The sequence below is a fragment of the Rhamphochromis longiceps genome, linkage group LG18 (genome assembly GCF_057381845.1).
Source record: "Rhamphochromis longiceps isolate RC_006_pf linkage group LG18, R_longiceps_female_GT1.1, whole genome shotgun sequence".
NCBI lineage: Eukaryota > Metazoa > Chordata > Actinopteri > Cichliformes > Cichlidae > Rhamphochromis > Rhamphochromis longiceps.
The window spans coordinates 24,391,972-24,406,267 of record NC_140574.1 but is presented as its reverse complement, the minus strand read 5'-3'; the positions used below and the strand labels follow the sequence as shown (position 1 = coordinate 24,406,267).

General features: G+C 39.8%; 2 protein-coding genes across 2 annotated transcripts; one reads left to right on the top strand and one right to left on the bottom strand.

Moving 5' to 3' along the window:
- Positions 1-1,977: 1,977 nt before the first annotated feature.
- Positions 1,978-5,579, bottom strand: LOC146648344 (potassium voltage-gated channel subfamily V member 2). The gene is made up of 4 exons (XM_085389796.1): positions 5,053-5,579; positions 4,321-4,954; positions 3,636-3,761; positions 1,978-2,295 (listed from the first exon to the last, which is right to left on the bottom strand). The coding sequence occupies exons 1-4, from the start codon at positions 5,577-5,579 to the stop codon at positions 1,978-1,980; spliced, it is 1,605 nt and encodes a 534-aa protein (XP_085245922.1).
- A 1,104-nt stretch (positions 5,580-6,683) lies between these two features.
- rps28 (ribosomal protein S28) lies at positions 6,684-10,642 on the top strand. Its single transcript, XM_085389798.1, has 4 exons — positions 6,684-6,794; positions 7,101-7,148; positions 9,149-9,271; positions 10,523-10,642. The coding sequence occupies exons 1-3, from the start codon at positions 6,756-6,758 to the stop codon at positions 9,269-9,271; spliced, it is 210 nt and encodes a 69-aa protein (XP_085245924.1). The 5' UTR covers positions 6,684-6,755; the 3' UTR covers positions 10,523-10,642.
- The last annotated feature ends 3,654 nt before the right edge of the window (positions 10,643-14,296 follow it).

Below are 14,296 nucleotides of genomic sequence, written 5' to 3'. Positions count from 1 at the left end.
ATTAATACACATTAACATGTTTTGCCATCACTCATCAAAAATACAGCCACTATACCTCTAGCTAGCAGACAGGTTGAGATCCAAATTGCACAGGAACAATTTGTGCATTAAATCTGTTGAGCTGTTTTGAAACGTTGAATTTGTAATTACCTGCCACTTATTAAAAGTTATTCCTTTTATGCTCACTCCTCTTCTGTACCACAAACACAACTTTATTGACAGGGATGGGACGGAAAAAAGGACGTGTGCAGACGGGATCATGTGGTGAACCCGTGTGTGGCATCAGAATCATCCAGAAAGACTGCAGAGCATGAAAACTGAACTGTTTGACAGTGTTTTATATTAAACTTCCTATCAGATATAATTACTCAATAACTGAAGGTGCCACCGTTCCGGACCACTTTAACCCCAGATCAGAGGGTAAATTAGACACATCTGACACTACATTTGATCGTTCGCTCATTAATTAGTGCACTTGCACAGAACTTAATGACAAGGAAACATCAGTCACTAATGAGTCATTGTCTCTGATTATTATTCAAATGGATGAAGTCACAGTCTGCTGTAAAATGGATGTTCAGGATGTCTTTCATGAGCAGAGGCTCAACACAATATTCCTGCAGTTGGAAATGGAGTGTAACTCCCACAGCATCTGTCGTGACTGACCAGAGAACTTGTCTCTAATCCCCTCTATCTGTCCCTCTTATTTAAAACCAGTGTCGAGCAGATGAGCCAAGAAAACTGTGGTGTCTGTATCCGCGAAGAGTTTTTGTATGTTTGTTTAATATGTTATAATGCTGGTCTTCTGGTGCCCAAGGCAAGACTTGGGTTTATGATCTAATCATAGCATCACAGTGTGACGACAAGGCTTAGACCATGATTGATCCTGACATCTCCTGGTCAAGAACGGAAAGCTCAATTCTCTCTCGCCGCAGGGATCGCGACAAATTCTGAGCTGTTGGATGACAGATATAGGCATCACTGCCCATGTGTTAGTAGGAGTGAAAAATCACTACGCTGGAGGCCTCTATTGTACGTCTATTAAATATAGCTTGTAAGTATTTAAATACGTCCTGTCTGCGCACACCTGATCAGATTCCTTCTGTCACCAAAATAGCACAGTACTTGATTGACTTTTCCACTTGTCTGACTAGGTAGGAAACAGACGCACAAATCCTACTAATCCTTGACAACCAAATTACACTGAGGCTCCTGATCGGTATACTGACACCCGCTGCTATATCTCTCACCCCACTTGGGTGTCTTCAAGACCACACTGAGTGACTGGACAAAAACAGAGGGAGTGCTTTTTCGATAGGTATGCCACTTCGATGAAACATAAATTGTGTCAAATGTGAGAACTTTCCATTGATGGTGTTATAGTTGTTCTGAGATGCACACATAAATAAAATGTTTTTATTGCAGTCAAGTAAATGGTGACTTAAAGCCGCCATGATGTGTGGCGGTACATGCTGGTAATGGCCAAAAGTTGCACTAGTTAGAGCTTGAAGGTACAATTTCTTTTTTGCTGAGCATCAAAGTAAAATGTAAGAGACTATGTAGTCACTCAAAACTGTTCATTAATAGCACTTTCAATGACAGTAGTCTTTTCAAAAGGATATAAGGGAAGTTTTGCTTCATTCATAATGTCACTGTTTGACCTCCTTGTGTCAAACATCTATTTCTGTTGAGTGAGCATTAGTTGTAGACGTGTGCTATTTGTGGAAACACATAACAAGTTGTCTAGTCTGAGCATCTTGTCCATTTGACAGAGGAATTGTCGCTATAGTGTGAAAACAGTACCTACTGCAAAGCTGAGGCTTAATGCTTGTCTCAGCTTTCTGCTTTCCCCCATCAGATCGCTTTTATTCAATCACATAGGCTGAGACTTAGAGGCAGATGGAGTCTTTTACTTTTGTATACCCAACGGTGATAAGGCCATTTAGGGTTACTGAGGTCACAACTAGGCAACTTTTCTTATTCTTCAATCTCGGGGGTAAATTGCCTGCCACTGGGCCGATAGTGTATCTCCTCATCCGAGTCCTCCGGCCGGGGTTCGAAGCAGCTGTCAAACTTACGCCTGAGACGTTTCTTGAGCTGGAAGGTGCGCACCGTGTTGGAAAAGTTGTATTCCTGCTCCTTCAGTTTGGCATAGTAGTCAGAGAACTTGTTGAACAGAATGGAGATGGGCATGCCGTTAAGGATGATGCCAAAGGAGATACAGCTGAATGCCACACAGCGGCCGAGGTAGGAGATGGGGACAACATCTCCATAGCCCACAGTAGAGATGCTGACCTATAGGAAAAAAGGAATAGCGTCAGCTTCCATAAAATTACTCAAAGCCAGTGCTCTCTCGTGTAGATTTAAGTAGGGATCAAGAGAAGAGCAGAAGAAGTTTTCAGTTTAATCCTCACAGTACCTGCCTTTCACCTGGCCTCATGCACTTTGTATCCATTACTTTCTGTGAATCGAGTAATTAAAATGCTTTTTTTATATTTCTTGAATGCAATCACTTTGTCTGGCTACAAATGAGACGCATTACGCAGCATTAGAGGGAATTAGACACATATAAATTCACAGCTGCCACCAGATAAATGAAAACCATGTCCTCAGATGATACTGAAAGACACACAGAGTACCAGGCTGGTGACACAGTGTGACCCATGTGAACCTTCCTAGAAATGGTGTGATATTCATACCTCTAAATATTGATCATTTATATATGAAGCTTGAAAGTAAATTTGCATAAGTTACTGTTTAACCATATGACAGCTTGGCGGCCATCAGTAGCCACTCTCCACATCTGTATAGGCTAGATAATTTATATCAAGTTTATGTGACCCTGGAGTTACTCCACATCTTTCTCTTCGTTTCACATATAGTACCAATTATGGAAGATACTTTGGGGTAAGAATTACACAAAGGCAAATCCTACATTTATTATAGTTAGTAGGTTTTTCTGCAAGAGAGACGATTTCAGAATATTATTTAGCCAACCATTAATTCACTAAAGAAGACTGTGTTTGAGCTCTTGAATATAATCAGTGTTTACTGCATTTTAAAGGCATAAAAATAGCACGGAACATGATCTGTACTGTGAATCTGCCTTGGTCTGACTAAGCAGGCAGCACAAATCCAGATAGACCTAATCCCTGACACCCGAAATGCACTGCACTGCTTGATCATACTGACACACCCCAACTGAGCTTCCCTTCAGCGCTGTCAAGAGAAAGAGCTTACCAAAGCTTCATAACTGAGTTAATTGATCCGGAAGAAGCTGAGTGGCAGCCGGTGAGAGCTGGCTACACGCTCTAAATGCTGTAAAACATTAATTGCCCCATTCATAATGAAAAGATGTGGAGCAACTGTGGTGTTATAAGTAGGGTTACATCATCAGTGTGGCTGGACCTAAAAATTGGACTTGAAAATATTTTCAAAAATAATTTACAATATCATCACAGCTGCCATTAAAAAGAAGAAATAATTCCCAGAGTGTTAAAACTTTTATAGAAATCACTAAAAGCCACAAAAAAAACCCAAATCTGATGTTTTAGTTATACTGCATTTGTAACAAGCATCCCAAACATATTAGAGCCATAGAACTTTACTGGACGTAGAGCTTGTCCCGTACTCACCGCAGCCCACCACCAGGCATCTGGTATGCTGCTGAACGGTGTCCCGGGCTGATCCACCTCCACAGAATGCATCAGAGCAGAGAAGGTGAAGATGCCCATGGTGATGAACAGAAACAGACAGCACACCTGCAGCACGACAGAACAGAGCACGTCAATGACAGCGCTTGTTTATATGAAACTATGTCATAAAGCAGATACTATTTTAGGGGCTTGCATCCAGTAATATGACAGTTTGAGATGTTACTATAAAGCCTTCCTGACATTTCTGCACTCGGCTGTGCAAGCTTTGTTCAATTAATGGGTTTTAAACACATCATATGCAATGAAACCGTTCTGTCTTTTGTTAATTAAATGAATAAATGTGATATTATGTTACATTAGTGAAGTTTAGAGCTGCTGGTAGGTGGATTTTGTTCTTTATCATAAGCTAATCATCTAGTATCACTCTCTTCAAGAAATAAAATATGCAAATTTAGATCGATTGTGATATCCTATTGTAAAACTATCATAACCTTCTTCTCTTCTTATCTTATCTTATCTTATCTTATCTACTTCTCCTAGTGGTGACTTTCACATAAAACTACCTCCTGTTCCTCTTATGTCTCTTTGCCTTGCAGGTTGCCATGTTATTCAAAGGCCTTCAAATGTTACCAGCATTTGTGTTTATTGATTATTCCCTTCATACCTGCTCAGAGCACTGGCGGATGGTGAAGCCGAAAGCCCTCATGCCGGTGGAGTGACGGGCAAGCTTCAAGATACGGAAGATGCGCATGAGCTTGACCACTTTGAGCACCTTGCTGACTTTGCTGACTCTTGACATGGCCTTCAAATCCTCCTGAGCACTGATGTCTTCAGCGTCTAATACAAAAGTCTCAAAAATGATCTGGAGGAAGTAGGGCATGACGGCTACCAAATCGACAAAGTTGAGGGCGCTCTTCACAAAATGCTTGATGTTTGATGTGGTGAGTAGTCGCAGAAAGTACTCCAACGTGAAGAAAAGGATAGAACTAACCTCCACCCACTCCATGTAGGTTTTGCCTGCAAGTTTGTACTGCCTAAGTTCTTTGACTGTATTCAGAGTCATGGCAACGATAGAGATAAGCACAAAGAGACTGGAAAACACTGCAAAGGCTTTGGCTGACAGTGAGGAGTAAGGATTCTCCATCAAGTCCCAAAGTGCTTTACGAAAGTTTCCAAGAAACATGGTCTTGTAGCCCTCGTCATCATGGTGAGGTTTAATCTCATCTATGAGCTCCTGGTTAACCTTCAGGTGTTCTCTGATGTCGTCCAATTTCTCCTCAAACAGAATGCGGCAGCACCTGAGAAAGACAGACAAATGCTTTACCATAGCTACATTTTAAATATCCACAGACAAAGCCACAATAGATACACTGCATATCAAATATCTACAGCACACCTTGGAGTATCCTTCAGTTTGAGCCCCCAGAATGAGATCTCTTCCTCAAAGTTGACAGGACACAAGCCATCCATCACCCACAGAACATTACTGCAGTAAAAGTGAAATATGTAATGGAAAAACTTGGGGTCCCTGTCAAAGAAGAACTCGTTGTTCTGAAAATCATAATCGTCACAGAGCGTCAGACGCTTAACTGGATCATTGCACAGAGCAAGGACTCCGATCCTGGTCTTTGGGTATCGGAGGACCAAGTGTTTAGGGATGTGAAACACCTTTCCGCCCACATTTAGGTTGACAATGTTTGATTGCCAGGGGTTTGGTGCATCCTTCTTCTCATCTTTTTTCACCTCTTTTCTGGCACCAGGAGCGTCAAGGTTGTCCATTGATGTCCACGGTTTTACTGAGCTGTCCTGTGAAAAGGGGAATTCACTCTCCTCTTCTTCGATGCTTTGCGTGAAACTCAAGTCGCGTTTTACGGATGCAAAAAGACTGGAGCGACGTTTTTTTAGAATTTTCCACTTCTCCATTGCGACAGCTGCTCAGAAGACCAATCACTGGAAAATGTTTTATGCCAAGTTTGAATCAAATCACAGGAGAAAAATGATAATATGTTTTTTCTTTAAATCTACAATATCAAGCAAAAATATCACCATGGTAAAAAAGAAAAAAAAATCCTCCAGGTTGAAATAAAGACAAAGAAAGAGCTGTGGTACTTTTGAGTCACTGTGCAAGAAGATCAACTGCATGAGTTAGGGCTTCAGCCTCTTCACTGATTCTCTAATCCTATTGCTGTTCTTTCTGTCCCAGCGCAAGTTAAAAATACTGTTCACAAGGATTAGTGTTGTGATTTAAGGCTTTGACTTCTGAGAGAGGAAGAAAAGCAGAGAGGGTGGTGTCACGACAGTATGGCATGGCTAACAAGGCTACAGAGAGCTTTTACACAGGATATTCAGGTAGATTACGCAAATTATCAGCTATGGCCTTTTTGACCTATTGCTGAACTAGTTAAACAAGCCTGATTTTAGAATTAAAGTCAAAATACATTAAAATTAATAATGACTGATAAAAATTGTCTTTGTTTTCTGTATATTCTGCACAGACCCTTATCACTGTTTATCACTGATATGTTTCTCTTTACAATAACTCACTGGTATAATTGACAAAGTATTCATTTCAATATTAAGTCAAGCCAACTAAAAACAAAATATTGATTATATAACAGTGAATTTATTTAATAATGTACTGAATCAGTAACCTTTTTGATACTGACTTTGGATAAATAGGCTGTGTTTTTTGACTGATATCACAAGCATTTGTAGTCACTCCAATAATTCAGTATTTGAATTGTCTGTATGTACGCACAAAAAAAGAGATACAGTTACACAGAGACAAATTCCTTTCTCTGTTTCTGCACATTAAAATAGTTTTGGAAACTCTGTGAATAATGGTTTGGCCCAGGTTTCCACCATGGGTGCTTCGAATGGTATTTCCCAATCTACCGGAAAAGAAGGTAACTACGAATGTCTAATAGTTTTTTATTAAAGTTCGTTATTGTTGTTATTACTCGTAAGTTTAGATTCTGTTACTTGTAATTTGATTAAAAAATAATTTAAAATTTAAAATTTTAATAAACTAAAAGATTACAGTTGCCATATATGCCATCCGAGCACCACGTGACTTCCTTTCCGGTCTAACCTGACAACATGGACGCCAGCCGCGTGCAGCCCATCAAGCTTGCAAGAGTAAGAAAATCTATAAAACGCTGAAAATTATCGTATCAAAGCGATTAAATGCCCACAACAATAAGTATTGTTTCAAATGGGCTCAAAATTTTTAGGCTAAATCCACTTTTTGTGTCGTAGTTAGCAAACGTCTCTTCGGCTCTCGTGCTTCTATCATGGAGGCCTGTCAATGCTACAGTCTCTGCTAGCTGCCGCAGTACTTATGCTCACTTTTCTTTATTCTCTGTGTTCGTTAAAAAATTATATATATGTATTATATTGAATTTAGAGATTTGATGTTCATGTTGCTCGTGTTTTCATTTTCAGGTCACCAAGGTTCTCGGGAGAACCGGTTCCCAGGGACAATGTACACAGGTATGCTAGTTTGGCTAACACCTCAAATTTTATCCGGCACAAACCAGTATCTGCGATTAATATTTACTTTTTATATGTGTAAGCTTACTTTGAGTTATTGCCAAGGATATACACAATCTAGGGCTGTAAATTCATGTGAAATTAAAAACTAGATTTCTAAACAAAGGAAAAAATAACAAACGATATTTTGTACCTCTTAAAAAGGGCTAGGATGAAAAATGCAAGTTTCGTGTTGTCTTAGATAATTTGTTTACACATTAAGTATGAGGTATTGAGACAGCTGTTTGAAGTTTGGACATTGATTTAGCTGTAAGTCAGGGGTTTTGTTTGTTTCTTTAAAAACAAAACAAAAACTTGATCTGAGCTTAACTTTTTGCTCCTGATAAATATCCTCCATAGTATTGTAACTAAAGTCACTAACGTTGAAACTGGGCAGATTCGCTCTACCAACTAACTGAAACTAAGCTGAATTATTATCAGAAGTTTAAGATGAAAAACTGATTAAGCTACAAAATATGACTCCTCTGATTTCTTTTACCACAAAGGAGGCAGGTTATTTTGGGAGGGACAAAGTTTTAACCTGGATTTTAACTACTAATGACATACTCGAGCAAGCCATTGATCCTAACTGGAAACCACGTTTAATAGAGAAACCAGATGTATCTTTAAAATGTATCAATGCTTTTTTTTTTTCTTGCCATCACCAGTGTGTGAATGGCAAGCTACATTGTGGCTACAATGTAGCTTGCCTTAGGGCATAGGTATCAAACTCTGGCCCGCGGGCCAAGCCATACCAAATTATTATTAGAGCTGGCCTACTGGTATTATACAGCTAATATATATATATTGTTTAGTATTAAGCTTTTCTTGTTCCATATTCAGTTTTTCAGCAAAACTTGTTTGAGTCCATAAGAAGAGATTCATTCTTAAATCTGGAGGAAGATTTTTTTTTTTCAATAAATATTAATGTTAGCCCGCGACCTTGTTCCAGTTTTGAATTTTGGCCCACTGTGTATTTGAGTTTGACACCCCTGCCTTAGGGGGACTAAGTCCTTAGGGACTAAGTAAAGCGCTATACAGATGCAGGCCATTTAACTCAGTTGTCATTTAGTGTGCTGTTTGGTGTACTGGTTACTTGGGCTAATGATGACAATTTATGTTACATTCATAGCTACACCCAACTTAAGCCCCTTTTTTCTTAGTACCTACTCAGATTGACTTTCAGTGGTTTTCGGGGTTTTCCATTAGGTCATACTACATGCTACCTGCTAACGGGGTTACAAAGCGATCTGAGCAGGTAGGTCCTAAAATGTTGCATCACCAGACTGCATGCCACCGATTCGCTGGTCAGTGTCGGGATGAGAGCGTTACCAAGTCAATCTGTGTAGGTACTAATGGGAAAAGGGTCTATAGTTAAGTTAACATACATGTGTTTATACTTCCATTCTTCAAACTGCTGTAACACTGTGCTGCCCACTAACTGAGTACTTTATTAATAAAATGTGTGTTCACTTGATTGTTGGGTGTTCACTTGATCGCTTTTACAGCATTGCAGAGTGAGATCCTCAGATACTGTTTTCTGACAGTGAAACAGCAGGGAACAGAGTCGGGGTCCCAAAGATTAAGCAGATTATAAAAAATAATGTTTGAAAAAAATGCCATCCGAATAATTTTTTAGATATTGTGCTATATCACCCCACAGTTACTCCTTGTTGAAATTGATTATCATGACCATTGGTTTATTTTCCATGTTAAGTGGATAATTTAAACAGCTGAAAAATTTCCAAATAAATATATATTTTGAATTACAACTGCTTTGCTCCTTTGCCACAGAAAGGAATGCATAACAAAAACAAAATGAGGAAAAATCCATATAGGCTGTCTGTAAACATTTGAACAAAACCCTCTTTAAGTGGTACATCATTAATTTAAACAGAAAAATGTGTCTGCTGTAGAGTCATTTTAATGTTTAAGTTTTGGGCACTCCCGTTTCCCACCAGGTCCGTGTCGAGTTCATGGACGACAGCAACCGCTCAATTATCAGGAACGTGAAGGGCCCAGTCAGAGAGGGAGATGTGCTGACACTCCTGGAGTCTGAAAGAGAAGCCAGGAGGCTGCGATAGGTGAGACAATATAACCTCAGGTGATCAGTGTTTTGAGTCATTAAACTGTCAGCATTGGTGAAGCCCACAGTGAGAGTGCTGATGGATAATATGCATTTGACCTTAGATACTTTGATGATGCTGAACGTTACTGTTATTAAAAACTTAGTGAACCAAGAACAGTTTATGATAATAAAACACTGCGGGGGAGGTGATGACAATGTTTGCCGTTGTATTATAGTTAACAAGAAGTAAAAAATATTCCCATAGTACTAACATGCACTATGGGAATATTTATATTCCTTATATAACCTTATAAGGTTAGAAAAAACATTAAAAATGGCTTGCAGTAAATCATATTGCGGTTCGATCTGTTTTTGGCTTTGAAATGTCCATAACGAGTCTTAAACTCAACCTAATGTTCTAAGTTCTCAATTCAAATATCTGCGGTATTAGATCATAATTGCATCTTGGCCACTGGTCAGAAGCTCTTATCTAGTTAAAGTGTAACAGAGCTGCACAAAGGTTGCCTGTTTTCAGTGTGTAGGGCAGGGGTGCTCACACTTTTTCCGCATGTGAGCTACTTATAAAATGACCAAGTCAAAATGATCTACCCACTATAAAAATCCAAAACATATACTTATTTATAAATATATTGAGGATTCTTTATATCTACAATGTATATACATGCATAACCGCAATATCCAATATTTCACAACACAATTAACTATGTAAATTTTTTGTCATTACCTGAGTTTACTCTGATGACTTGCACTGAATTGAATCAGCCAGGGATGCATAGTCCGGACAGTAGCTGCTGACGGCCAGGTTTAAGAGAAAAAACCGAGAGCTAAAAATTGGAGTTAACTCGCTGACTAGCTTGTCAGTTTTACTACACTTCGCGCCGCTGTTTGCGCATGCGCAGCGACCTAAGCGTCAGAAAAAATCTGCTGTCATCTGACTGGCTTCCCTCTATCAATCAAGTGACGGGATGGATGATAGGCTGGCATCTATTTTTTTAATGCCATGCGATCTACCAATACTACCTTTGCGATCGACTGGTCGATCGCGATCGACGTATTGAGCACCCCTGGTGTAGGGAATATGTCCCATGGTGGTCAGGGGTTGATGTTTGAATTCTTCCTTCAGTCCTCCCGATAGGCTGCTCATGTCTAATGCTGCTCAATTCAGAGCGTATCAGTGTTCCAAATTTGGGAATGTATAAGACTTAAACACAGGCTTAAACCTTTCTCACTTGCTCTGTCTTCACAGTGCCCGCTGAAGCTGCCAATCCAACACTGTGGAGCATCAACTACAGCAGGATGCAGTCTTTTTCAGTGGACTACCCGCCACTTGTTCAGATGTTTTGAAATAAATTTGAGTTGAAAATTATCCTTGAAGTCTTCTTTCTTTTATACTAAGTGATTTTTTTAATTCAATAAACTGGAACATTAGCCTGCCATGATAAACTTGCATGAGACAAGTAATAGCTCATTATTGATGCATTAATAGTAGGTGAGGGGTGGCTGTCAAATTCTTGTACGCTGAATGTGAATTAAGGTAAATAATCCAATACTTCTATACATTTAGTTACTCTGAAGTGTCAACTTCTCAAGTCTATCATTCCATTACAGTTCAAAAGTATTAAAATAGACTAGTTTTAAACTACTCTTTCAGAGTAAATGGATGTTAGTTCTTTCAACTGTTTCCTTTAGAGGTCATTAAATGGAAAAATCTACCACAATCTCACCCTGTCCCTAACATCCGCGTCTGTCATACAAACTCCCTGCATGTCCTTTATCATGCCCATGAACATCAATTGTCAAGTATATCTACCTTCACTCCTGTGCACGTGTCCAAACCATCTCGCCTCTTGACCTCCAGCTCCTGTAAATAATTCTATAATTACTTTTTCCCAGACACAGATAAGTAGATTTATTTTTAAATAGCAAACATTACAAGGCTAATATAGCTGTTTTCTGTTGCACTGTTGTGTATGAAAATTAAGGAATTTCCACAAATTTAGCGGGCACGCCATTATTTCACCTTGTGCAGTTTACGTTCCGTCCAGCAGGGGGCAGTGTCTGAGTTTTAAAAGCTAACGGAATTGACCTCCATTTCAGGTACAACACAATCGACTGCATGTAAGCAAGTGAAGACTATTTACAGGCCAAGCTCTCTCCTTTAAACTAACTTAAACATTCATGCCACCGTTCATTTCCAGCAGTGTTGTTTCTCCATCATAAACTAATAATAATGGGACAAGCTGAAAAACATCTGCACAACACAATTTGTATCATTAAAAATCATTAGAATTTGTTTATTTTCCACCAAAAATCATATTTATCCACATTAGTTTTATTTTATATTTATAACTGCAACTGCTCCCCACTTTGAGCACCACTCCAAAGCCGTGTAGCTTGTATAGCTAATGAACAAAGTACAGACAGATTCAAATTGTTCAAAACATATGTGACCCGTTTTCTCAAATTATTTAAGATAAAAGCTGAGGATGTACTAGTTCACACAGCTATAGTAATGCTTTCCCCTCCAGATCTACTTGCTGTTCTGCAGCATTAGAAGTGAAATCTGGTCATCATGAATGCTGGTGATCCAGGTTTAGCGTGGCTATGTTTAAATGTTGAGGTCTAAAGAACTTTAAGGTCAGTTACCTCTGAACTAACGATGTGTAAATGTCAGGAAATACATCAGAGGAATACTGAGCAGTCTGTAAATTAATACTCTGCAAAGGTATCTGGCTAAATTCCAGCTTGGGGTTCCTGAAGGATCTCTGCGGTTGTTTAAACAGGAAAGGAGGTCAGTTTGAGTTATGTACACTGTAGGTTTAATGATCTCCTATTTTACCTTGGCCTGTTTTACAGACAGGTTGTGTGCAAAGCTGAGTTCAACTTAAACACTTGGGTGCCTTTTTCAGACATACAGTGCAGTGAAAAAGTATTTACCCCCTTCATGATTTCATAGTTTTATGCACATTCGTCACACTGACATGTTTGTGCCAACCGTAGCAGCAAGAACTGCAATCAAGCACTTCTTTTAACTGACAATGGGTCTTTCATATCCCATGTGGAGGAATTTTGGCCCACTATTCTTTCCAGAAATAATTAAATCAGACACACTGAAGAGTTTTTGAGCATGAACGATCTGTTTAAGGTCAGGCCAAAGCATCTTAATCTTTGATTTAAGTTCAGACTTTTACTAGGCCACACCGAAACCTTCATTTTGGTTTTTAGCCATTCAGAGGTGGACTTGCTGGTGTGTTTCTGATCATTGTTCTGTGGTAGCCTATAATCCAGGCATACTTGAGTTTCAGGGCATGAACAGATGGTCGGACATCGTCCTTCAGGATTTTCTAGTAGGGAACAGAATTCATGGTTCCATCAGTTAAGGCAAATTGTCCAAGTGAAGCAGCAAAGCAGTCCCAGCCCATCACATCCTCACCACCATGTTCGACTGCTGGTATGATGTGCTTCATGAAATGCTGTGTTACTTTTATGCAGATATAACAGAATTCAAACTTTCCAAAAAGTTCAGCTTTTGTGTTGTCAGTCGACAAATATTTTCCCAAAAGCCTCTGGGATCATCAAGATGTGAGACGAGCCTTTGTGGGGGGGCGTTTGGTCAGCAGTGGTTTTATCCTTGAACTCTCCTATGGGTGCCACTTTTGCCCAGTCTCTCTTTCTTATTGTTGAATCATAAACTCTGACCTTAACTGTGGCAAATAGGCCTGCATGTCTTCAGATTACATTCTGGGTTCTTTTCTGACATCCTGGATGAGTTATCAATATGTTCTTGGAGTAATTTCAGCTTCCTCCAGTTGTGAATAATAGGTCTGACTGTGCTTCAGTGATGTCCTAACACCTTAGAAATTACTTTGTAACCCCTTTCCATTCTGAGAGATGTCAGCGACTTTATTTCTCAGCTGTTTCTTTAGATCGAGGCACAATGTGTTGCTTTTTTGAGATCTTTTAGTGCTTCACTTCGTCAGATACCTTCTCTTTAAGTAGTTTCTAGATTAAGCAGGTTTGTCAGTAATCAGGCTTGAGTGTGGCTAGTGAAACTGAACGGTTTGAGTTCTAAAACGATTGAGACAATATCTGTGACTTCTACAAGAAAGGATCAGCGTGTAGTATATGCGGAACCAGAGAGGAAATTTGACACCAAGCCACAAATTAATACCTGGAATCTATTCAGCTGCCAGGGTAAAGGGAGAGCGTGCTGGCACTTGACGGCTTTTCCAGGAGAACCTGAAGGAGACAAAATAACACGGTGAGAGAGGTGAGGGACAGAGGAGAGAAGAGACAAACTGCTTTGTCTCTTTTCAACCTTCAGACATGAATCCTGATAAACCCCATTTATCCTAAAGTGGTTATTTACCCAAATGAGCTTTACCTGCAAATCAGAAAACACACTCCAGCTTGTAGCTGACTGTTACTCACAAACGCTTCAAAATCAGCGTTCTCTGGAACAACAGACGTAGTCCATAAGGAAGAGGAGAGAGTCCTACTCTGTTTATGTTTTCAGTCTTCGGCAGCTCCATGCACGAAAACAACTTGCTGTCACCTTGGCCCCTACGTCACTGTCATTCTGCCCCTCTCCAACCCTCTGCGTCAACAACCCTTCAAGAACTTCAGTTGGCATGTGTTTACCACCTCTTCCTTATCGCTCCCGTATCTCCCACCGGTCCTTGTTTCCACTCTTTTTTTGAAGCAGAAATACAGCAGGTTAGAAGAAAATCCATCCCACGGTCTCTACTTGTTTGCCTGCATGCCACCAAGGTCTAACCCAGCCAGGAGAAAACATCAGCAGTCTGAGACAACAAGTCTGTTTGTCTCAGATCTTTAACACGGTTCCAGAGAAACCAGGAAGAAATCAAGGACATTGTGACTTGTAGAAGTGCAGCTACTGTAGCGCTGTTGGTGTGCTTTGGAGTTGGTGGCGAGGACAACAGAGCTGAAAGGTGTGTGTGTGTGGATCTGCAGACGACCTAAACCAAAACTCCCAATGAATAATAATGTTGCTAAATGT

What these genes read in the sequence shown, in the direction of transcription:
- LOC146648344 (XM_085389796.1), bottom strand. Translation starts at nt 5,579, where the DNA reads ATGGAGAAGTGGAAAATTCTAAAAAAACGTCGCTCCAGTCTTTTTGCA. An exon ending in TCCGCCAGTGCTCTGAGCAG is followed by an intron (nt 3,762 to 4,320) that starts GTATGAAGGGAA and finishes GTCGTGCTGCAG; the next exon opens with GTGTGCTGTCTGTTTCTGTT. An exon ending in ATGCCTGGTGGTGGGCTGCG is followed by an intron (nt 2,296 to 3,635) that starts GTGAGTACGGGA and finishes TTTTTCCTATAG; the next exon opens with GTCAGCATCTCTACTGTGGG.
- rps28 (XM_085389798.1), top strand. Translation starts at nt 6,756, where the DNA reads ATGGACGCCAGCCGCGTGCAGCCCATCAAGCTTGCAAGA. An exon ending in AGCCCATCAAGCTTGCAAGA is followed by an intron (nt 6,795 to 7,100) that starts GTAAGAAAATCT and finishes TTTCATTTTCAG; the next exon opens with GTCACCAAGGTTCTCGGGAG. An exon ending in CCCAGGGACAATGTACACAG is followed by an intron (nt 7,149 to 9,148) that starts GTATGCTAGTTT and finishes GTTTCCCACCAG; the next exon opens with GTCCGTGTCGAGTTCATGGA.